The 26,075-nt window shown below is 35.8% G+C and overlaps 1 protein-coding gene across 2 annotated transcripts in view; it reads left to right on the top strand.

Moving 5' to 3' along the window:
- Positions 1-3,684: 3,684 nt before the first annotated feature.
- POT1 (protection of telomeres 1) overlaps positions 3,685-26,075 on the top strand; it is a 70,026-nt gene continuing 47,635 nt past the window's right edge. Inside the window, exons 1-7 of one of the 2 annotated variants that reach the window (XM_019474056.1) lie at positions 3,685-3,810; positions 8,142-8,214; positions 8,894-9,037; positions 9,697-9,788; positions 15,872-15,982; positions 18,509-18,556; positions 19,787-19,901. In XM_019474056.1, the coding sequence (XP_019329601.1) occupies positions 3,688-3,810; positions 8,142-8,214; positions 8,894-9,037; positions 9,697-9,788; positions 15,872-15,982; positions 18,509-18,556; positions 19,787-19,901 (706 nt within the window). In that variant the 5' untranslated portion in view covers positions 3,685-3,687. The remainder of the gene's footprint in view (positions 3,811-8,141; positions 8,215-8,893; positions 9,038-9,696; positions 9,789-15,871; positions 15,983-18,508; positions 18,557-19,786; positions 19,902-26,075) is intronic. The other variant, XM_009286788.2, reaches the window with a different exon arrangement.

Raw genomic sequence — 26,075 nt, forward strand, 5'->3', positions numbered from 1 at the left:
GGGAAGTGGTTGAGTCCCCATCCCTGGAAGTATTCAAAAGACGTGTAGATGAGGCGCTTAGGGACATGGTTTAGTGGGTGGTGGTGTTGGGTTGATGGTTGGACTCGATGATCTTAGAGGTCTTTTCCAACCTCAATGATTCTATGATTCTATGATTCTATTTTAGAGATATATATACTGGGTCTGCCTGGGATGGAGTTAACCATCTTCACAGCAGCATGCATAGTGCTGTGTTTTGGATTTGTGACTAAACCAGTGTTGATAACACCCCAGTATTTCAGCTGTGGCTGAACAGTGCTTGCACAGGCTCAAGGCTTTCTCTCTTTCTCCCTCAGCTTCCCCCAGTGAGTAGGCTGAGGTTGGACAAGAAGTTCAGAGGCAACACAGCTGGGACAGCTGACATTAATTGGCCAAAAGGACATTCCATACCATAGAGTCACGCTGAACAATAAAAACTGGGTCTTCCAAGGGAGCTGTTGGTCAGAGACTGTCAGGGCTCCCACTGGTCTGCTTGTGGGAGGTGGTGAGTGATTGCCTTTGCATCGCTTGTTTTGTGTTTTCTGGGGGGTATTTTTTTCCCCTCCTCTTTCCTTCACTTACTAAACTGTCTTTATCTCGACCCATGATTTTTTTTGCTTTTACTATTCCTATTCTCTCCCCTGTCCCGCTGTGGGGAGATGAGTGAATGGCTCTGTGGGTGCCTATGGGCTGGCCAGGGTCAACCCACAACAATAGCACAGACAGTCAGAAGGTAGAACTCTTGTCCAATGTTTCTTACAGCTCACTGGTGAGGTTGCAGCAGGACTGAACAATGTGTCATTCATGTTGATACTTCACCCTTGATCAATGTGTTGAGGCCCCCCCCCCCAAAAAAAAAAAAAAAAAAGCACCAGCATTGAAACCAAAATTGGTCAACACCATTACTGGTGAGTTTTGTGGATGTTGTTATGTATTTCTAGCTCCTTGGCCACCGGATGTTATGAAGGAGAAGGGTATTGAGATTTGTGAACCCTTGTAAGAATTTAGTATCTACTGTTTCATATCAAGTAACTGACATTTGATAATACTTCAGTTTTACCCCAGTAAAAGAGTGAGATTTTGTTTCTGGTTTATGATGTGTTGAAGCTCCTGCCCTGCTGTCCGTTCCAGGTAGTTGTTGATCTTGTTTGTGTCTTCTAGGTTCCTTTCAGAAGAGTAAAATTCTTTATGAGGCAAAAGACTCTCAAAAGCTTAAGTAATTAGGTTTAAATTTGTCATTTGTTTGTTTGAGGTGTAAGTTAACGCGTTCTACTTTGCAATTGGGACAGGTTAACATTGTAAACAGATAATTACTGAAGCGAAGGTTGGTAATTTTTAACTGTAGCTAATTCTTGTCCAGTTACCTGTCCCTATATAAATTCTTCCTGCACGTAGCCCAGGTAATTAACTTTTTGAGTCATCTCTTCTTAGTAGTCAAGCTCTTAGCTTAACAAATACTGATGAATAAATTTGTCTGTTGCTCAAAATCTATGGCGTTTTGAGTAGCGGTGCCTCCTGGAGCCTCTGTGTCTTCTGAATGTTGTAAGGCCTCCTTATTTCATGCACACTGGGAGGGAAGTTACAGAGAAACAAGTTGCCTGTTGACTTATGTTGTAAAGTAGGGGAATATATGTTGTAAGCAGGGAAGATGCATGGCAGTATGGTCTTGTTATTCTCCTGCTCCCAAGTTCTTGGGGCTGCTTAGTATTTTGGAGTAGATGAGGACTGGTTTTCAAAGTCTAAGCTACAATTTATAAGACGACCCTCAAGTCAGGCATTAATGTTTTTCCTGTTTGAGATATGATATTTATCAGACTTGCTGGAATGTATTTTGCTTTTAAATGCATACTTTATTGCCTAGATACAGTAGCTTAAGAAACCAGAGGTTCTTTTGCTATTACTGCTTTTTAACTCGTTAAATGTTAAAAAAAAAGTTGATATTGCGAGTGAAAGGTTAACTAGTCTTCTAAGAATTGCAGATTTAAAATTAATATATATTATGGCCAACTTTTCACTGCTACTGTATATGAGAAAGTAAAAGGTGCAGTCTGGGACAAGCGACAAGAGAGAGGTATGCAAGTTGGAGGCTAGGAGAAAAACAAAAGCCAGTTATCCTACGTATAGTCATTTTGGCTGACTTCAAGAGATGCTTGAACCAAAGTATTTTATTTTATACAATTCTCATTAGTGAATGTGAATTTTTGATAGTATCTGTTAGACAAGAATAACATTGCTGGGGAGTTTCCTGGAAAATGGGGAAGGAGAAAGGATGGTCATTAACATCTAGAGAAATAGTCATAAGTAATAAGTGAAGTCGGATATCTTTGGATACTGGAGTGACAGTAAGGTGGAATTTTGATTCTTCTGAAGAATAAGGTATTTTTTTTTTAAAGAATATCTATAATATTGCTGAGTGTCTGCACCTATATGCATTGACTTATGTTTATAACTTATAATCCAGTGGTCTTTACATTTCGCAATGGCTTCCCGTTTCCATTTAATTGTAAGTGAATATTTTGTAAGAATTCAGTCTGCCTAGCACTGAAAAAGCACTTCTGAACTGAAATTAAAATGTAGTTTAAGCTTTTATTTAGTAGAATACCAAGTTTTTATGTCCATTTGAAAGTATAGGTAATGCTTTTTTTTTGTTCTTCGCCGTCATATGAAAAGTGCTAAAACTCTGTCTGAAATTAGGACTGTGCCTATAATACTGCCACCTGGGTTTTTAGAAAATAGAAAGCATTTTTTGCTTAGTTTATTAAAACTTACTGAAAACAGAAGATTGATAATGCTGTGAGTTTTCTGTAGATACCCGATTTAAAGAAAAATTGTACAGCAAAAAACCAAAGATACCCCAAGAATGAGATGACCATGTAATGAGAAAATATAGCAATAACTACTTATTGCTAGATCACTTTCTTATATTTGTCATATGTGTAGCTTCACTATAATAGACTACTCTTCCTCTCCCCTATTCTCAGTATAAGTGATGTCACCAAGAATTTATTTCATTGACATTTAGCACAGCGAGAACAAACAATAGACAAGTCATACATTTCTTAGCTTTTTCCCAGTGCAGTCAGTGTTTAGCATTTATAGATGCCTATCTTATTTTCTTTATTATTTTTTCTTTACTTGATACATTGATCAAAATTTTTTAATCTGTACATAGCATTTTTGTTCATTATAAGTTAAAATGACAGACATTTTACTTTGATGCAGTCAAATTGTCTTACAGGGAAACAACTGAATATAGAGACTGTTTATCCATGACCTGTGCTGGGGAAGGAGTCATTCAAAGTCTCTGCTTGGTTTTTAATATGCATTTCTGTACATAAAATACATTGTTTACATTACCCTTTGCATTCATATATAAAGTAATATTTTGTTGCCATTTGCAGTGTTTTGGAATGTTTGCAAAATAAAGTAATTTGGGTGGCTGTCTATTGCCAAGAAAATACTACTTTCTCTCTTCCCGCTATTCATGGTACTAAGAGATGAGGCCAATCCCTCTGAAGATTTTTAGTCTTACGTAATTAAACTTTCTTGTTATGAAATAGATAGATAAATACTCCTGTTCTGAGTAAATTGCAACTTCTAGTAACTCTTAATTTGAACAAGCAGTAGTTTCAGGAGTCTATTTATCATTTTTGTTTAGATAAAGCAGCTATGCCTGTTCAATTGCTGAAGATCATTAAAGGAAAATCTGAGATTCCACTACCAAGCCATTTGCAGAAGGAGGATTTGAAAAATTTGCAAGAAGGCTTTGACCATACCAACAAATACTTTCAGGTAACTTACTAATAAAAGAATTTTGGCTTACTTTGAAATAGCTCCTGGTATATTTATAAGGGACCTCCATACTCCAGCTCAGTTGGTGACTTGCTGCAGCTGTGTGTCTTTGTGTGCATCTGTTGCAGATCTTTAAGCAATGCAAAATTATGACCCTGTTGAACTTTGTTGCATGTTGCTATTGAGTTCATTGATTCACAGTTCTGCCCCTTCCTTTTACACTGTCAGACTTAAATTTTATAAGAGGTTTTCTTAATTTCTGAACTGTGGACCCATTTAAAAACATTAATATGCAGAAGGCTGTGCTGAAAATGGAGGGATTGGGTGAGGTTAAGTGGTATTTTGTTTTTAAAAAAATAGTAATAAGCACCACCATCCTGTTAAAGATCAGATTTCAGAGCAATGACTTCTAAAGCAGTTTTTCTTTCTTGTATGAAGCAATGCAAGAGTCAGTTTTATGAAAAGAGGACTCTATAGCAACTACCTGCATCAAGACACAATTAGGTTTTTTATCATTACCAATTGTGCATTTATATTTTACAGTAGTCCCAAATATATTTCAGATTGGAAGTACAATCCTAGTGTACTAGTGAAATGCAGAAATATTTTTTCATCCCAAAGACAAGTACAGTCTGTAAAATGCAGTGCCAATTCTCGAGGGTTTTCTTTTTTAACCTGTTTAACTTTTTTGTGAATGGTTCTGAAAATCCTTCTAATAATCCCTGATGCTTAAGTGGCAGTAAATCAACGTCATCCCAGGCTTGCCTTCAGTCTGTTGCCAAAAAGAAAGGGGGAGGCGGGAAGGGAAGCAAGCTAATTCTGTAGAAAACCTTAGGTGGCTTGAATCCTTTAAAAATGGCACAAATATTTAAAAAATATGAGCTGCACTGGCCTAATGGTTTTCTGTATCAAAAAACATTTCTGCTTCCCCAGCTGTATATTCCCAGTTCCAGCTCTAGTGCTTATCTGACCCTGTGATTGTGTCCATTCATGAGAAATAAACTGGCAGAAGATTATCCATATTGATGGAGAAGGAGTAGTTTGCTGCTGCTCTCACTCTCTGGACTGGTTCATTATGGCGTCAAAGAGGTGCCAGGAGTAGTGCAATTAGGTAAAGCAAAGGAGCAAAACTGCCCTTTTTGGAAGCAGGCAGCAGTAGAGTGTGATAGGAGGCGATTTGATTGAGAATGAGCCAGCCTCCCTTAAGTCTTGTAAAGGAACAAATGGAAACATCAATAACCAATGCTGCTTATAAACCGGGTTTTTATTCCTCAGGGTGCAGTTTTCTGTCCCTGTTCACCCGCAGGGCATATAGGGTTTCCTGCTTTTACGAGCTGTGTCTGCAAACACCCCTTATGTGGAAGAACAAGGATTCTTGTTCGCAAAGGAAATGTTGAAGCAGACAAAAACGGATTATAAATTAGAAGATGTTTCTGCCAAAATAAATGTTTCCATTAGGAAAGCAGAACAATTATTACCAGTCTATGATTTAAAGCATACATGCAGAGTTATAGCTGATTGCTGAAAGAGAAAGCGTATAGAATCTCTTTCTCAGATTCCTGCCTTATGTTAAGAGAACTTCATGCTGCTGCCAACATGGATTAGTAGGTGACTGAAACAGCTTGGCATAAAAACAGTGCAACTGGAGAGCTGATAAAGCTGGTGCTAATGCACCATTAAATATGTAGGAAAATCCAGTTCTGCAGGCTGAGCTTGAAGCGAACCTTAGAATGCACTGATGTTAGTTTATCTTAGCGGTGGCACAGCACACTGTCAGTCTAGACCTGCCAAAATAGGGATCAGGTCCTGCTTTGAGGAGGAAGGGCAGAGGAGGATTTTTATGAAGTGTGTTCTGGGAAAAAGCAACAAAAAACTTGCAGGATGCTTCTGTCTGGCTTGTGTGCCTCAGTCTTTTCATTCTTCTGGAACTTTTTTGTTTTGTGGCATCCCTCTGAACAATAGAAATTTTAATTTAAATTTCTCGTAACACAGCACAAGCGATGTCCATACATCCTCAGTCATAATGTCCATGAACTGAACCTGATGCCTTCTCCCATTAATTCATCATCCTCTGGATTTTGCAGTGGCAAAGCTGAACCAAACCTGAAAATCAGCTGCCAAATCAGCTGTTGGACCAGACTGAGGAATGAGGCTGCGGCAAGGAAGGAGACATTCACTAGAGGAATTGCACATAGTCAGTTTGAGAGCGAGTCTAGTGGCATATGGAATGGGGAGGGTTTTGAAAGAAGTTTGTCTGTGGGCTCAATAAGCAGTGCAGGATTTGTGGGGAAGAGTGAATTTGAGCAGGTTTTGCGAAGGTGGGTTTTGTTGAAATTTGGAGCCCAAGAGTTTCAGGCATGTTGAGAAAGCAGTGGGTAGTGTTTCTGCTGAGGAAGACAACTAGAGCATAGGTGTTTGGGATACAAAGGAAAGTGGTGGGGCCAGACTATTATAGTGAAGAATGTGGTCCCAGAATTTGAAAACTCATTGGAAGATATGGGGATGTTAAAGGAAAAATAAAAACTAAAAATGGTCAGAAAGCAGTCTCTATCTCATCAATGTATTCTGCTTTTAAATAGCATGCTTGTGCGGATTGAAACTTCTTTAGTAAGAAAAAAATACACATGTAAATATGGAGTGTTCCTGAGGTGACTTTCTTTCAATGCAAAGACTTTATTACAAGAAAAATTCTATAGTATTTTATTTACCTGTGAGTACAGTTCAAGACAAACAATCTCGGCAAGAACAATTATATATAATACTTGAAATTTTAAACAAAGTAGTAATTTTGAAAACAAGTGGCAAACCTTTCTGTAAGAATTCATAGACAAATCTCAGAACACTATTTTGCAGATGCTGATTGTTAAAATAAGTATTTGATACTTAAGTGTCCTTATAAAACTCATTAGTCTTCCCTGTGAAAAGTGGGAACTTACCTGTTAAAAACATGTGGTAAAAGATTTTTGACCTTCATTTTGGTCTGAAATGAAGCATTACTACTGTCTCAAAAGCAATAAAGCAATATGGTACATGTTAAATCTAATTCAACGTGGCTATTTTTTTAGTGTAATAAATTAAAATATACTTTGGGTTGGAAAAGGATGATTTGTGGAGCCTCAGTATTTATTTATAAAAGAGATAGTAAAATAAATTGTTGAATTTGATTTGGATTCCTCCTCAGATAACATGTTGTAGGACTAATTTTACTCTGAAAAGCCTCTACAGTAACAATTCATAGTATTTTATCCCAATTGGTTTAAGAAGTGTTTACTAACATTTAAGTCAAGCTTCCCACTGAATATGTGTACTGTAAAATCATTATGATTTACCTGACTATCCTCTTACTATTGCTTTTGTGTATTTATAGACAGATTGCCCCTGCTGTGTTTTACAAGAAACCTTTTATTTTATTTCCTGTGCTGTTTGTGTAGTTCTCTTAAACACTTTATAGAGTCTGTTTTCAAATTTTTGTATTTTTTCTTTATTGAACCAATTTCTGTGTTTCTAACATTGAGAAGAATACAATGCTTTACCTGCCATACTCTGGAAGAATACATTTGACTGACATTTTTGCTACTGTTGAAGGACAACCTTTTTTGATGAGATATCATCTTTCTAACAAAACACATTTGTTCCAAAGAGATGTTAACATCACTGAAGTTGCTGGTGTGTGATTTTTGCTTCACTGTAACTTCAACTTCACTATAAAAGAGTATTTTTACATAATTAATAGAACCTTTGCATCTTTTAGAGCATTTGTATTATTGAAAAAATTAATAGGTCACTACAGTTTCAAAACTTTGTAATACTGTTCTTCCAGCTGTACAGTTTTTTTTAATTTTTCACAGAAGATTGTTTAACTTCATATATGTCTCATCTCTTGACTGTGATTTTGTTTTGATATTTATGTTGTAATCCTTTGCCAATATTTTTGGAGAAATTGCTGTATCTTTTAAGATTTTGATCACCCTACCTTTTTAGCCGCCTTTCAGGTTTTGTGCTAAAACTGTAGCCTTTGTGCTATTATTGTAACTAGTAAAAGGTACTTCCATAGCTACTATTTCATTGTTTAGTCTAAGCTTATCATCTAGTCAGTAGCATATAAGTACTATTGACATGTAATATTTCCTTTGTTGTATCCCAAGAATATTGCTTTTCAATGCTGTCTTTAGCAGCTTTTATTAATTTTTTTTAAGAATTCAGATGGTAATTTGCACTTATCATTTCAATTCTACCTTTTTTTAGCTTACAGATGTTTCAGCTGTTATCAGTGTTTCAGTAACTTAGAGTTGTATAGTCTTCATAATATTTTTTTTCTTTTTACATTTTAGGGGCTAGTTATTCTTTCCTACCCATTAACGAAACTCAGAGATGGGACAGACTTTTTCAAGGTTGTCCTTCAAGGTACTACATTTAAGTATACATTTTACATTTATTTTGTTGAACTTCTTGACACTTTTTTGACATCATGCTATTACATCACTAGTATCTGCTTTTTTAGTGTTCAGTAAAATGTTATATTTAAAATGCTCTCTAAAAGTGTTTGTTCTCTACAAAAGTAGATTATTTTAAACTTATGCCAGGTAAGTTAATGGAAACAATACAGTCTTTATATTTCAGTAGACTTCTTGTTGCAGAATCTGTTAAAATACTGTCCTGGAAATGCATTAGCTATATGTACAGCTTTAATAGTGTATTTTTAAACTGCTTATCATAACGAAGGACTAAGAAAAATGCACATTTAATAGTTACCATATAATATACATAGTATATACTATGTAAGTGCACATTTGGTATAGGTCAGTATGTTGATTAGCAGCAAAATATTTGTATTTTATTATGTTTTAATCTAAACAGTTAAAAAATGCACTTTCATCTGATTACTCACGTATTCGAATGTTAGTAGACATATTAACACATTGAAAGACTTAAGTTGTTCATCATATAATAAATGATACTAAAAAATATGTCCCTTTTAAGTCCAAAGCTCATCACCCCCTCCAGCCAGGAAGGAGGAGGATGTCATTAGTCAGGAGTCTGTTGGATTCAAGGAACTTTCCATTTCTTTCCATTTCCTTCTCAGCTCCTTCCTTACACTGGTTAGAGAACCAACACTTGCTTCCTCTGAGCCCTCCTGATTCTACAAATTCTGTGACTGTGACCGAACAGCAGGCTGAGGGTTGCAGATCCTACCTGGTGATACTGCTTGTGACTGGTGTTAGCAGAGGTGAATGAAGTTGATGGGACCTGAGTCAGTTTCCCTGCTGGCTTTAGGGCTCACAAAGAGGGATGCAAAACTTCCTTCAGTCTTGCTAATTTCACGTGGCTGTTCAGGAGGGCCGAGAGTTTCTGCACATTCTCCACAGCCTCAAAAAATAAGTTTGCGCATCTAAATCATTAGCATTGTTTCTGAAACAGTAAAAAGTAGAAAACTTTTAAAATAAGAATGTACTCTCTGCTTCAGTGCTCCTGGAAGGCTACTTATTGATATGTCTGTGTCCTGGAATACCTACAGTTTATAAAGTTCTACAATATGATCTGTGTTAATGTGAAAAATCAAATGTGACTGGATAATATTTCCTCTCTAGCACTGTACACTGAATTGTCCAAGTGGAAATCTTTGTCATTTCTGTTTAATGTACACTGATGTAAAACATGTGCACATTTTAAATGGTCCTCTTATAAAGAATATTCTACTTGATATACCTATAGTTAGCACATAAAAGCAGTTGTATAGCTACTTGAAAGGATTTTCTGTTTGTAGATTAATTGGAATTAAAAGTGTTACACTCTGTAGATTAACTTATTTTGGAACTCTCTTCCCATTGCTGTTTTGTTTTGGAGAAGGTATGGTGATTGGAATCACTTATGCTTTTTTTTCTGTAGATTTGGATAACTCGTGTTCACAGATCAACAGCATCAATATTCTAATATATGGAAAAATGGCAGAGGATTGTGCAAAAGTTATACAACATGGGGTAAAATTTTTTTTTTTATTTTATTTTAGGAATTGTTTTCCACAAATCTTATCTTGTCTTTGTGTAGCTATCACCAAAATTAGAAATATTCAATCAGTTCAAATCTATAAATATGAACTAGGAAAAAATGAAAAGTATTTGCTTATGTAAATTCTTTCTAACAATGATATTGCAATAAAACAATTCTTTTTGTCAGTGCTGTTTACCTAGCAAGTAAAGGATTATGAATATGGATGATAGAGAAGTCATCCATTTATGTTCATAATTTGAATGTCTATTGCCATTTGATAAGATAGATTTTAGAATTAAATTGATTTAAAAGACAGTTACACTTAAGAGTTTGTTTTTGTTTTTGTTTTTTTTTTAAATTAATTCAAACACGGTTTTCCGTATTGGCTCGGTGCTGGTGTCTTGCTTCATCAGAGATGCAAGCTTGGTTTGATTAGCTCCACGGTAAAGGACATTAGCAAGTCAGCCTATGGGTTTGTGAGACAGTGTTGCAACTAAAGAAAGAAAACAAGCTGAAAACAACTATCTCAACTTAATATTTTTTTATTAGATTGCCTGTCAGTTTGCTGAAACTTCAATATTAGCCAGATATCAAATTAAAATTAGTGTACAATACGTTATGAGCTCATGTTAGTGCTTTTTCATTTGCCATATAAATTCACACTAAATCATAGAGTGGTTTGGGCTGGAAGGGACCTTTAAAGATCATCAAGTTCCAACCCCCTTGCCATGGGCAGGGACATCTTTCACTACATCAGGTTGCTCCAAAACCCTGTTTAACCTGGCCTTGAACACTTCCAGGTATGGGGCATCTACCACCTCTCTGGGCAACTTGTTCCAGTGTCTCACTGTCCTCAACATAAAGAATTTCTTCCTTATGTCCAATCTAAACCTACCCTCTTTCAGTTTAAAACCATTGCCCCTTGTCCTGTCACTACGGGCCTTGATAAAAAGTCTTTCTCCAAAAAGATGGAAAGTTATTTAGTGAAGAAAATAGGGCTTTGTTTTCACATTCTTAGAAATATTTGCTATGCACAAAAGTTAAGAGCTTTCTCAAATATGGAAATAGCAATGGCTTAGTTAGAATTCTGTCAGGGTTTTTCAGCTCAAATGGACTAGTACACCTGAACTCTGGTGATCTGTATGTTGAAAAAGGGTAAAAATTATAGCAGATGTTAGGGCATGACATAAAAATACCACTTATAGTCTAAGTTGCTCTGAATTTATGGAACATTTTAATTTCAGTTCAGGCATGAGTATTCTTTTTATGTAATTCTACCTAATGTTAAATAATGACTTTTGCTTGGTTCTTTGTTTGTTTGTTCGTTAAGAGGGAAAGAGCTATTTACATTCCTTGAGAGTGATCTTGCTGTTTCTGGATAGTAGCTTACACCCTGGATTATATCAGCTTCAAAGATGCATGCATCAGTTCATGAGATATATGGGACCAAAGCTGCTAATTTCAAGTATTACACCTACAATTAGAGCTGAGGCATTTGTATAATGTATAGTGACCTATATTACAGTTTTTATATAATTATATGCTTTTAAATATTCAGACACTGAAAACTTTTGAATCCCTGTGTTTTCAACATTGTTGATCTGACTAAACTAATACAGATTTGATGAATACGTATAGATTAGAAGAAGGAACTGAATGTTTAATTATTGCTTTTATCATATAGACAATCCTCAAACAGCAGGTGACATAAGAAAAAGTTCAGTGTTTCTCATTTTTTAACAGAAATGTGACTGTTTTGAGATTTTTATCACTTTTCAAATTTTAGTTGAAGTCAGTAAAGAGGTTTGGAAGTTACAGAACATGTAGGACAGACTGACATGAGAGTGAAATTTATCTCTGTAAAAAGCAAGGCTAAAAACCCACCAGTTTTAGAAATGTTTAGTGAATAGTTGAAGACGTGTATTTGAAGTTATAGTTGTGACCTAGTGCAGCATTTAAAAAGAAAAATAAAATTGCAGGATCATGTATAGGTGAAAACTTCCCATGGAAATGAAAGATGCTGGCATATATCTTTGTAGACCCTTCTCTCTCTTTGTCACTCTTACCTTGCCTTATTTCCAGTCACATTTATTTTATTAAAAATTAATAATTATAAATAATATTAACAATAATATTAAATATTAAAATGCTTACTATATTTTTAATGACTCTGTAAGATACTTCAGAAGTCTTGCTTAGCATTAACAATAATATTAAATATTAAAATGCTTACTATATTTTTAATGACTCTGTAAAATACTTCAGAAGTCTTGCTTAGCAATATGATTCCTTGTATTTTGAGGATTTTTTTCTGGCATCATTTGCCATATGGCTTCCATTAGCAGATAGTCGAGCTTGTGTCATGAACTGAATGGGTTAAAACTTTGTTTTTGAAGAAATCAGTGAGTCAAAAAACATTTTCCAGCAAAAAGTGCTTGCTCTGACAGATAGCATGGTGGTAGGTCTTGGGAAGTATACATTATCTGTAGTGTGTAGTCTATTAAATAAAAGTCTGGGTGAGAGCAACAAAAGTTCTGTAGGACATCTTCCTCTATTTACATCTAGTATCTCTCCTCCAACCAGCATAGGTTATGTGAAGAAAAAGTCAATATCACCTAGTGATTGTGAATGAAGTATTTCACAGATAGAATTCTTTCAAATGAATTTAGCCATAAGGAATAAAAATTACCTCGATCCTTTCAGTAGAACCCGTTTAGAGATTGTGCTATTAATTTGACCTCAAAATTGGTGCATGGCCCCTTTCAGCCCTTTGATATATGTGAGCTTGGGGGAACAACGCAGAGGGGCTTTGGGCTGGGTGGTAGCGTGTGCATGTCAGAGAGTATTCAATTTTACATTGGATTCTGCTGTGAATCAAAGCCTTGTTTTAATGTTTGTCATATGCCATGCTAAAGAGAGAAACATGCCTTGAAGAATAGCAAAATCAGTTCAGTCTGTTTAGGGCAGAAAAATCTTTTACAACCGTCAGATACGTATAAAATAAGAAGTGACAGTCTTTATACAGATTTCTCGATTCCACAGAATTTTGACAGTGAGCCCAGGATGGGAAGTTCCTGAATTAATTTGCTAAATATACAAGCTGCAGAATCATTTTTAAATTTAAAGAACAAATCAGTTTTATTGTCCTGATAAAAATACAAGTCTTGAACAAGGCCCTGAGTAGCAATTAGAAGATAGGAAGATGAGTACTAAAGAGCTGAGTAGGAAACCACAACCCACAGGTAACAGCCCTTAGACAGCCAAAGTGCACTAAAACCAGTGTTCACTCTTCCCCAGTGAACCAAATCTTCATGGTACTTTCCACATGTCTCAAATGAGATTTTAATTTTGGAAGAATCTGAATCTGAGGGAACAGAATGATTTCTGAAACTAACAGAGTTGCAATTTGGCAGTTATGAAAAAGATTTAATTTTAAAAAAAAAAAAGTTTTAGCCATTAAAGAATTATTTCAGTAAGGTCCGATACTTTTTATTTGCTGCTTACAATTTCAAACTTCACAGTTTTGTAGATTTCCATATTGTACTTCCCATACTGTAACAGCTTTAGCTAATTAGCCTGGGGAGAGGGGACAAGCAGGCTATTCCCAAAAACGTGAATAACCATGTTGTTCTTGTTTCCTGAGAGTCTTCTGGTTCTGTAACAGAATAACCATCAGGGAAAATACTGTCTTTCCTTTATTTCTCACCTCTTTTGAATGAGGGAAGTAGGATTTCTTTTTGCTGTTTAAAAATGTTTGTCAAATCTTACAGTTTTTCTATATATGCAATATAATACTCTATTGTTGACATGAAAATCCACCGATTTATGTAAATGGCTTTGATTCCCAAGCCAATTATAAGAGAACTTCTAATAATTACTCTTAGCTAAAGGTGAAATGGAAACTAATCTATTTTGAAAACTAATATAGCATTAAATTTCAAAGCACTGTGCAAACCTTATGTAAATTTTTTGCATGTTTAGAAACTGCAAGTCACAACCTGTTAAAGTTGACTGTGAATTTGTAACAAATCTGAGAATATACATATTCTTTCTACCTGTAAAACTAGATTTTGAGATTAGTGCTGTCTTTTTTCCTCATTGAAATCACACAGTCCTTTCACAGGTGTTTTCTGAATGTCATGTTACACATTGCATATTACATGAGAGTAATCACCGGTGATCTAATATTATTCACAAAAAACGTTTCCATTTATTATCACCTGTGTAAAGGCTTGAGTCTGTGTAATTCTAAAGTTCCTTCTGACACAGGAGAACAAGTCAAGTCAGCTGTACAGAGCTCCAATCCTGACTCAGCAACCAAGTCCCAGAGTCTTGTGCAGCCTGCAATCTAATAAAATGCTGAAACTGGAATAATGTATAGCAGGGCATAGCTTTTCAGCTGAAGGTTGATTCCACTGTTGAAGGAACACCATGAGTAGTATCAGCAACATTGAAAGGAAAGACACATGCTAGCACCTGGTTTCTGCAAAATAGCTGAGTTTCCTGAAGCTTGTGTTTGTGTGTGTTTGTATCTGGAAAGAATAAAACAACTTTAATGTATGTTAGCAGGGCGGTATGTTCCAGGTGCAAGGAATATTGAGTTGTCTAATTGTTTTGACCCATTTTAACTTAGCTGTGAGTATGGCTTACACTTAGGTGACTTACATATTATCTTTTAGTCAAAATATACGTTGTATTCCCATTTATGACACTACCTGAAAATCACCATGCCCGAAGTAGTTTTGTTGTGTATTAAACTATCTGATTAAACTTATGTTTTCTGCAGTATTTTTTTTTTTTTTTTTTTTTTTTTTTTGGCAAATCCCTTAATAACTAAATATATCACTGTCACTTAAGCTAGCAGCCTTTCTTTTTCTTGCACAAAACATTAACGTTTTGGATCCTAAATCATTTGGAGTAGCATTGTCAGATTGCTGAAATAGCAAAAAAGAGCCATCATAGTGCAGTATTTGGCTAAAACTGTCAACTTTAATCAGAAAACTCTTTTATTTGTTGTAATCAAATAAACACATGAACAAAAGTCATTCAGTAAAGCTTATGGAAGCGCTTTTGGTAGAAGGTCGAATAGAAATAGGGTTCCGAGTCTAATATGTTTATTGGAATGGATCACACCGGTACAGCCCTGCTGTACAGTTCTGGTACCAAAGGAGCTGTCTATAAAGGAGCTTTACATTGTATCAGAGTTCCCAGCATTATCTTTGTTTGGTCACATACCTTTCTTACCATTTCTGTCTCCTAAATGTATTTTCTATCTTCTTCTGTTTTTTTGGTTTGGTGGTTTTTGGGGGTTTTTTTGGTAAGGTTGCTACTAAAAAAGTGAGCTGCTGCAGGGACTTAAGTCATTTACCCCTTAAATCATCCTTTTCTTGTTCACTTTGTGGTGTCTGAGAAACTTTATACCAAAGTGAAAGTGCAGTTGCAAATGCAATTGCTTCCTGTGCCAGAATCTCAGGAGTGATGCCAGAGAAGTTTGTAATGTCTCTTTTGCTGCCAGAAACCTGCCTATTGATTGACTTATCTATTTGACCCTTAAGGAAGAAACTGGAAGATGTTGATCCAACCAAAACAGAAAATATTTACAAAGAGAGTCTCTTCAAAGTGCAGGTGTAACTCAGTAAGAAATAAGCTCTGAGAAAAGTGTGTTTTGTCACTGCTGATCCAATGTGTGATTCCTTTTCTAGCTTAGTTAAGCTTACCGAGAAAGGAGTCCATCTTCAGTATATTCAAAGGGGAATGATTCTTTTGCTTTATTCAGTGTGACTCTTCCCCTCTAGCCTTTGTCAAAATTAGCACTCAGTCACAGTAGCATCAAGAGTGCAAAAATTTTAGCAGAATTTGAAAAAAAAACACTTGCTGGTATTAGTTGGAAAAATGAATTCCGTGGGTAGAAGAACTAAATAGAGAAACTTAAAGGCAGTGTTCAGAGTTTGTTCAGGATTTTTGTTTCTTGAATGTCTTGAGACTTTAGGGTGAAATTTCACATCACATACTCTTAAAATAGAGTACATGATACAGCCTATGTAATCATCTGTTTATCACCCTGTCCCCATAGGACACCTTCGTAGTTGCAGGATTTAAGTTGGCAAAATCGCCTACACTGAGAGAAGATGGTAGACATGGTTGCCACCTGGAGGTGTCTGAAGAAGCTGGATCTGCCATTTATGTACGTGGTTACCCAACTTTTTTTACTTTTTTTTTTCCAAATACCAACATTAACATTTTGCTTTACAGTAGAAAAAACAATAAAATCTGTTAGAATGTGAAGTACAACAGATTATTTTGCCATGTCCATCAGGAAACAATCAGAACACGTTTGTGTGTGTGCGCGCATACAATTTTATAATACCCCTATCCGTGCAAGACCCAAATTATCTCATGCCTCACAGGTAAATTTCTGCTTGTTGAGTGCAGAAATTTGACCTTAGTTGGCTTTAGCTAGATCCCTAGAGCTGTTTAAGCCATTCTTGTGCATAACAGAATGCAGTAACGCAGACAAGGCAGAGGGTGCAAGAGTGGTCTTAGGTCTGTCATTTTTACTTTTCTCTGGGCTATGAGTTTGTACTGCTTTAACTCACATCATTATACTTTGCCTTTGAAATACATGGATTCCTAGATTCTTAATTTGTAAAAGAGAATTACACCCCTTTTTTCTGAGGAAAATACTTGTTCTTTTGTACTATTCTCACATCAGTACTGTTCATCTTAAATGCTTCCATCTGTTGAGATATGGGAGTGTTCTGCTGCTGCTTTTATTTGTCTGTGGTAATACATCAGCAGTGCATGTTTGTTGTGGCCACTGTGTCTTTTCTTCAAGAAACATTTGCTACCCTTTTTAAGCCTAAGCATTAGTTTTTTTAACGTTATAGGACTTACAAAAATTACAGAAGATTTAGGATATTAATTTACATTTGGAAACCTGTAGTTGGGGCGGGGGAGAGGGAATGGGTGTGGAATGGAAACTAAGGTTTTAAAAACTTTGTTGGACACGTCAGTGGGATATTTCTAATATTTCTTACAAAAATTATCCCAACAGTTATGGGCTTCTGGTGAGAAAGTGTTGCACTTTTTTGATCACTGTAATTGTCTACTACTGTTAAAAAGAAGGATGATAGCATTGTACTAAACTCTCATGACAGTGCTGCAAACTCCATTCTGTAGTCAGTGAAAAGGAAAAAGCACCTTCACTGGAGAACAATATAGCATTACACTGTATGGTGATTCCTTTGAGCCTATCCATCGGATTTTGAAACAAACTTAGAAATAATTATAAAAATGTAAACACAAAATCACATGTAAAAGAGACTTACTAAAATAAATAGCGTGCCAATGTCAAGAAGGTTTCTTTTGTCTGTATAATTGTTGTCTGACAATAACTTTAAATTTAAGAAAATATATATTTTTTTTATTTCAGAAAGGTATTTTTTGCCAGAATTGACCTCTATAGATAATTAAAGCTTGGCACGCAGCTCAATGAGAAACAAAATGAATTAAAATTATAGCGTGGACTGTTTCATGACATTATCTGTTAATAACAATGGTATGTAGGTAGAAAAAGTATGTTCCATTGAAGATAATAGATAGCAAAACCATGCCCTGAGTCTGGGTGAATGTGTCTGGACTAAATGTACCTAAATTTTAGGCACTAAATTTGAGGCACGCAGTTGAGTATTGGCAGGACCTCGTGACATGCAGTCTAATCCCAAGGAAGATGTGCAGCTCACTCAATGTGTAGGTTGTGCTGAGGAGGTGTCTATCTCATCACTGACCACACAGTGGAGCTTGTGGCACTTAATTTACTGATACACTCATCGAATGCTTAAAATTAATACAAATAATCTGAATTTTTTGTGTGCTTCACTTTCTCAATTATAACTGTTCACCCGACTATTTAAAATAAATAAATGGAAGTAAAACTAGCTTCAAGAATGCAGTTGAGGGTGGAGAGCAAAACCAGATCCCTAGCGGGAGTCTGGACTGCTGAGGGGATGTGCAGCTGTGACATGGGACCCTGTGTCTGGCAGACAGACTGTGGTGTTGCATCAGGATGGCAGCTGAGCCCTGTGTTTCTCATTATAGGGTGGGTGTGTGTTGGCGTTATGTCAAATCACCATGATTAGTTCTTTAAAAAACCTTACACTGAAGATAAGTCTGGCTTGTAAGCATGGCTCTAGAAGCTTAGGAACTACCTTTAAAGAGAATTTATCCTATTCTGGTGAATTTTCCTTGATCTTTTTTTTTTTAATTATTTTTTTTTCCCCAAAGGAGAGTAACAAGTCACTGAGGGTAGACCTGCTCTAAGCATTGACATGTACAAAACCTAAACCCATTTAAGTTCTCTGTTAAGCAAGTCACTGTTAGAAAGTAGAGTTTTAAATTTGTGGCCTCTGACTTTCAAATGCTGACTCTACTAGCGTGACCTGACATATTCAACCAAGTGCATTTCTACTTTAGAAAATGTATGTTATTTAAAGTAGTTTTTCTCTGAGTTTAATTGGAGTAAATACTATTTTCTTTTTTTCTGCAGGATAAAATTTAACTAGTTTCAGAGGTGATTCACACAGCAAAAGTGTCTGTAGTGCTCTTTTGTATTTGCTTACAGTGTTATATTTGCTTTAACGTTACCAAATCTTGTTATATTTGCAATGCCTTCACTTTTGTAACGGAGAGTTTGCTATATTTTTCTCCTCAGATTTATACTATACCAAGAGCAACTGCTGCTTCAGAAACTGCATCTGTGGTGAGTTTATATTTAGGATGTTTTTAAACCACGTGAGACTAACTGCCTGTAAGTAAGACTGTGTGGAATTCTTTTTCTTTCCTTTTTTTAAATTTTAATTCATTTTAATTCCACACTCTTATCCCAACAGTCATTTGTTTGGCTTTTGATTTTTCAAATAATATGCCTGGAAAACAGAATAAAATATGAAAAAGTAGTACTTTTTCTATACTTGCAGTATAGTTCCCACCTCGATCTCAAAATAGGCTGCATGTTGGTTTAGGAAATATGAACTGGAAAGTTAACTTCAGTTCTAAAGAAGATCGTATGCTTGTACTTTAAAAAAATGGAAATATGAAACTTCCTTTGATTTAAAATCAGACTTCATGTACTAGTCTTAACATTTCTTTTGATTATCATTTGGAACAAGCCTTTACGTGTCTAAATTAAAATTCTATGTGAAATAGTACATTAAAGGCATAGAAATTGGTGTCTGAAATTTTATTGTTCTTTATCATAACGTAAAAGATTTAGTACTGAAGATGATACAGCTTGACTTGTGTTAATTTTATGAAGAGTTTCAGTTTTTTTCCCCTGATACAGTAATTGAAAACCACAGTTTTCAGTCAACTTAGCAGAACTTGTATTCTTTGAGAGACTAATCAGCATATAATGTAACCTTGAAATGAGAAGAGAGTAGTCCTTAAATAGTAGAAGGTAGTCCTTAATTTCTTTAATCCTCCAAGAAGTGTGCTATTTTAATAGGAAGGCTTACACAATGGCTATGAGAGGTAAACCCCCCCCGCAAGACGGTGATTTTGTGCAGCGACACTGCTGATAAGAATTACAAAATTATTTATGTATGTGCTTTAAAAAGCCCTTTGGATGGGCATGTTAAAATCAATCAGTAAAAAATTACTTTCCATCGTTCTTTATTATAATGACTTTTAATCACCTATTTCATGTATTGAAACTTACTTGAACTGACTGGTTAGTTTATTGTAAGGAAGATGCAATCACAAAAAGAAATGGAAATAAGTCTTGTGTGCTTTATTGCCTGTGAATATATATATATATATTTATCTTTAGAGTCTAAAGTGAGTAAGATAGAAAGAAATAGATAACCTTTATTATTTTTTTTTAAGATGAAATAAAGCATATCTGAAGGTGGATGGTGTTAAAAGACAAAATTCTGGGTGAATGTTTGAGTAATTTTTTCTTCTGTTCCCTAATTTTATCATGCTTTTCCAGTCTGTTACACCAAAATATGTGTATACTCCTCTGAATTGTCTTAAGGATGGAACTATAGTGAATTTGTACGGCGTTGTGAAATTCTTCAAGCCTCCGTATGTAAGCAAAGGAACTGGTATGTGTTATATTCAAGAGATTTAAAAACTCCTCCAAACAGAACTGTTCTTACTATGTTTGTTAAAAATCAACCAGAAACAAGTGAACAAATTCAGGTGATCCTTTGACCATGATTCTCAGCTAACATCAAGGAAACAGAACAACAGATAGGTAGGGGATATCAGAGTCGGTTTAGGCAGACTGGTGGAGATAGCAATTGAAGAAGGTATTTATCAAGCTAATACTATCAGTACAAAACAGGGAAAAGGACCTGTACAAAAAAAAAAAAAAGTACAAAAGCCCTGCATCTGTCCTTGTGGGAGAGGATTACTGTGTAACTACGTGCAATTCTTCCTTGAGATTTTGACAATGTGTTATGATATGCTATAAATGCAGTGCCAGCATATTTGTTACTTGTAGAAGCTGTGCAAAAACTGAATCATTTTTTCTCTCTGTGAGGTGAGCACTTACTGATTGTGCTAGTTTTGCTAGAAGATTCTACCATTTCACTAGGTGCTCAGTAAGTAGACAGCTAGGTGAGATCCCTGTTGAATTTTTTTAAGCAGTAGAATTTCTTATTTGATTCAGAATTAATCAAAGTATTTTCTGCTTATTATAAATTTACTGTGCATTTTAAAGTTGGGGTTTTTTTTCCCTTCTAAATGTATTTCTAACAGAACAAAACCAAATAGATTATGATGGCGACTGTTGATTTTTATGGTCTTAATTATGCATGCAAGTTTCTTGAATAATGTCAATAACCATCAATTTGGCTTCTAAATACAGAAATTTAAGAAGTGAGCATTAAATCAGAACCAAGAGTTAGTGGCTTGTCTGCAAAACCTTTTGCAAGCAGATCTGTGTGATCTTACTCCCTCAAAAACTGTGAGCAGCAGTCTGAAGGTGATACACTCAAGATAAGGCAGTAAATGCCTTTGTGAGAGCACAGTGCTATACCTGCAGTACCATGGCTTCCAGAATGAGGTTTGCTTACAGTTAGGTAGCTTGAAAGATAAATGAAATAGCTGAAAGCTGTGCAAACATGGTGGCACACCCAAAAAAAGTTCCAAGTCCAACTAAGGTTCAACTAATGGCTTCACTTGTTGAAGACCGAGCAATCTTCAGCCTTTGTTTGAATCAGTTTAGAATGTATGAGTTGGAGGAACGTCTGGGGGGTCTGTGCAAATCTAGCTTCAGTATGTTCCACTGAACTATACTGATATAATCTGTATCATGGGCATGCTTAATTACTTCCATCGGTGCACGTAGTATTCTTCTAGATAAACAGATATACCGGTATGAAAGACGCTACTGACAGGAAATTTTTGCTCTCACTTGTAGCTAAAGTGTGGTCTAACTCTTGCCCACAGAAAAGTCAAGACATGCGTGTGCTGCTCTCTGGGCTATCGTACACAAAGTGTCAGCTGTACTAAAGGCAGCCACCGGTCCAGTCAGCAGTCATAGTTAAGTTACGCAGAACAACATAGGATTTTTCAAGAATATATTAGATTAGTTGGGTTCACAAGCTAATGAATAGCTTTTGGGAATTCAACAGCATTTTTACATGCTGTTGACCATGTCAACAGAAGAAACAGTGTATCTGCAGCACTAGGGCTCAGTGCCCTGGTGTCTGCAGGAGAGCAGTTCTGTGTTTCCCATGCAGGTAGCTGTCGAAATATATTCTCATTGGTGTTTATTACAGCAGGTGACAAGGCTTGCTCCTAGAAAACCTTTCTGCTCTACATTCTAACTTGATGTTGAGAAGGCAGTAGTGTTCCCCAAAATAACTCTGAAATGTAAACAAAAAACAAGTCTGAAGAATATGGGATAATCTAATTCAAATGTTAACAGTTAAAAATAGATGTAGTCACTAAGTTGGGAACTGAGCCGGTAACCGTGCATCTGTTTTTATAGCAAAATATAGTGCATGTTTATTTTTTTCCTCTTGAGACTAAATTAAAATGAATATTATCATATTCTACATAGTCATGGATACACTAAAGTTATTTTGCTAAACAGTAATTTGCAAATCTTTAAGATGAAATACTGTTTTGATTTGAAAAAGCAAATGGTAGTTGTTAGAGAAAGCTGTGGAAAAGTTGGATGTCACTTTTCTCAGAAAATAATTGGGTTTTGATAATACTGTAGCCCACTAAAAGTGGAGAATTACAAATTCCAATTGTTTTACATCATGAATGTTACAACACAACAGATATTCCTAGATGTAAATGAGGAATAATGGTAAGTGAAAGTATCTGCAGGAACTCAATGCATTTAGACTGGAAACAAAAAGGTGTTCTGGCATCTAATTAGAAATGCAAACATTCATAAAATACTAAATTAAGTGTGTGCGTTTGCTGTGTGTATAGCAAATCAAGGTATACTGCTAGCTTAGAAGTAATAGTAATAAAAATTATTCTGCCCCTAGAGCTGAATACTTAGGAACTGTCGTGTGATTTAGCTACAGTTAATACTTAAATAATACTTAATATTTAAAAAGTATTAATTCAAAGAAAGACTCCAGAGGGAGCTTTTCAAAGGTTGGAGAGAGATTCCCAGATAGTAGTGAATGGGTGGTGTTAGGTTGCTGGGGGCTTAAGGAGAAGGGTTTGGGGCTGCCAAGCATGAAAAAGGATTGAAAATGGGAAAGCAAGCTGTGCTGGGTGCAGGTGCCCAGGTGTTGGTAACAGGGGGCCTGCAGGGCGGCCTCTGTGAGGAGAGGCCGGGGCTGCCCCATGCCAGACACAGCCGGTTCCAGCCGGCTCCGACTGACCCAACGCAGGGCACGGCTGAGCCCCTCGGCCACGATGGCGGCGCCTCTGGGAAAACATATTTGAGAAAGGGCAAAACACTGCATGGCAGTGAGGAGTGAGGGGAAAAAAGTGTGAGAAACAGCCCTGTGACACCAAGGTCAGAGAAAGAGGAGGGGAGGAGGTGCTCCAGGTGCTGGAGCAGAGATTCCCCTGCAGCCTGGGGAAGAGACTTCGGATGAGCAGATTGATCTACCCTGCAATCTGTGGAGGACTCACACTTGAGCAGGGTTATCCCAAAGGACTGCAGCCCATGTGTTTGCTGTGTGTATTTTGTTTTTATTTTCAATTTTTATTCGATCTTGAGCCAAATTCATCAACATTCTTAGCCCAGAATTTGTTTAAAACTATGTAGCTGAAAAAAACATTAAACTATAGCATGTGTGCAACTTCAGTTAAAATAGTCAATTTTTAGTAAGTAATAGCAAACCAACTTTAGAGTGCCGAACAAACCAATCACAGACGGTTGTGCTATCTGATGGTCTATTTGTGAGGAAGCAGACTCAGAGTTAAATCTGCAGTAGTTTTGTTCTTTAAAGTATTGTGTTCCATTTTGTTTTTTCCAAATCAAAATATTGAGAATTTTTAAAATTTTGCAGAACAGAATAAAAACTGTTACAAAGATAGTGATTTCATTTCTGGAGCCTAAAGATGAGAGTAATGTTCTTTTCCCTTCTGTTCACAGTGGTTTGTATGTGTTTCTTTTTTTAAATAATCGCTGTTTCCTATCACCAAATATTGAAGATAAAGAAAAGTTTCAAAAATTTCAAAAAGGAAATGAAAAATTAAAGTTGAATAAATAGTTAATGGAAAGAAATCTCAAGACAGTTACTTTGATCTACAATTTACAAATGATGGCATTAAAATATCTGTTTAACCAGATGCTTCTGGTAGTTACTGAATGTTTGTATCTCTTAAGTGTATCGCCATGTTAGAAATAACAAGCTGCAGTAAAACATCTTCAGTTTGATTCTTTAGAGGTTTTGTTTTGGGCTTTTGCAATATCTGTGCATGTATGTACATATGTATACACACAGAGGAGTGTGTGTACATTTGTATTATTTTTCTTCCTGTGTTTTGTTGAACATATTTGATAAGTTAGCTGGTTCAACTGCTTGGTTTTAGTACAAAGACACTTGTGGTTTGAATGGCCCCAGTAATTCTTGAAAACAGTATTAATGTTTGGTGTAGTTTTGAAGAGAGAATAATTCGCTGCAATAATCTCTCTCTCCTTTTTTTAATGTATTGAAATATAAGAAACAGAAGGCAATCTCTAATTAGTGTCCCTCATTGCCAACAGCATTGCCAAAAACCTTTTTATCTCTTTGCAGGGGGAAGTTATTGATTCAGGATAGTGGGTTTTCCACTTAAATGTTAGTCAGGAATACATATGTGATTGCCCAAAAGAGGATTCATAATTAGATTGATGCTTTCTACCTTAAAAATTTATACAAGCATATTTGTTAGGAACTGCTGAAGTCCTCAGTAAAATGAAAATAAACGTTTAATCAGTAAGTACTAAATGCTTTCCTACAACATCAGTAAGTACTAATCTGGAAAGCTTTTGTAACAATTCTTATGATGACTGAAAAATAAATTTGTAAGTGAAGCTATGGGTTTTATGGTTTTTGTTGGTTTTTTAATATATCTGTACACTGTGGAGAGATGCTGACTTTCTCAGCATGCTAATGACTGACGTAACAGTCCATAAAAGAGTGGAAATGCTATGTCATTTATAAAAAGAAAGGTATAACCTGAAGAATGAACCTAAACTGTCATCACAGTGGAGGAAACTTTAGCTTTCCAATGACTGTTACAGAGCTAGAAAACATTCATATTTCAAACTATTTGACGTCAGGACCTAGAAGCTTGGAGATCAGCGTTCTCCATGTAGTTAATGTAACCTTCTACTGATCTTGACTTGAAATTTTATTGCTTTTAAGATAGTCCTTGCAATAATAGTTAATTCCTCTTGTTGCATAAATTTCTTTTATAAATAGCTGCTTCACCAAATAGTTGTGGGTTTTTTTATAAGATGAAATAAAAAACTAAGTAACAAGTTAAAGTAATTGTATTTTTGAAGAGCAGTAAGGACTAGTCTGAAAGGATATAAGAAACATATCAGACAGATGCATCACTCTGTACTTCCATTTAAACCAAACATCACTTCTCTCTCCTTGTTGTTTTCATAAACACCAATTCTGAGGTGTTACAAGCATCCTTACAGATAGCCGTCCATTGCTGGTGGTCCCTCGCGTGATGTTAAGCCTGAGTGGGAATACCTCTTCATTAAAACTAAGTATATTAAAAAAAAAAAAAAAGCCATAGGTGCAGTTTGGAGTTCTGTGTAGTTATCAGCCTAAAACCAATGCTTTTATTGAGTCAATCTAGTATGAAAGTAAAATCTTTATTTTATAGTATAAAAATTTGCTGAACTGTGCATCCATTGTGTCATATTTTTAAGCCTGATCATTACAAGTGAAAATTAGCAGTGGTAAAATTTCCCTTCTTTAAGAAAAGTTAATTAGTGGAGTAAATTTATCTAGTAAAGGCAAATTGACCCCAATATGTAAACTTAATAATTCATTATACTATTATTATTATTATTATTATTATTATTATTATTATTATTATATTGTTATTATTTTATTGGTAGCTTCATTGGAAAGCATATTGTGAAAAATCAAAAGTTAGAGCAGTGACATTTATTGTATTGTTTCCTGTAACACTGGGACGTTATTTAAATTCAGCAATTCTGTTTAGAGTTTGACTCATTTGTGCAGAAAAGTTAATTCAATCACTGAACTATAATGCTGCTATGGAAAGCAGAAAGCAATTTTCACATTCTAGCTGTGGAAGGAAAAGCAGGTGGCTTTTTACTTTTAACCTTCAAAAAGGACTTGCTGGATGAGGATTTCTTTAAAAGAAAATCAGTCTTTATGCTTTGTTCTTGAAGAGCTCTATTTTAATTAGGTTTATTGTAGAAGTAATGTTTTGAGGTGATAGTTAAGAATGGAAGTCTAAAATCACAGAGACAGAGAACCTATATTATTTAGAAGATGTTCAGGTGAGGAATTGGTTAGATGATCGCATCCAGAGAGTAGTGGTCAATGGCTCAATGTCCAGATGGAGTTTGGTGACAAGTGGCGTCCCGTAGGGGTCCGTATTGGGACCGGTACTGTTTAATATCTTCATCAATGACATAGACAGTGGGATCGAGTGCACCCTCAGCAAGTTTGCAGATGACACCAAGCTGAGTGGTGCAGTTGACACGCCTGAGGGATGGGATGCCGTCCAGAGGGACCTGGACAAGCTGGAGAAGTGGGCCCGTGTGACCCTCATGGGGTTTAACAAGGCCAAGTGCAAGGTCCTGCACCTGGGTC

Source organism: Aptenodytes forsteri, unplaced genomic scaffold, assembly GCF_000699145.1.
Source record: "Aptenodytes forsteri isolate BGI_AS27 unplaced genomic scaffold, ASM69914v1 Scaffold166, whole genome shotgun sequence".
In the NCBI taxonomy this organism is placed as follows: domain Eukaryota; kingdom Metazoa; phylum Chordata; class Aves; order Sphenisciformes; family Spheniscidae; genus Aptenodytes; species Aptenodytes forsteri.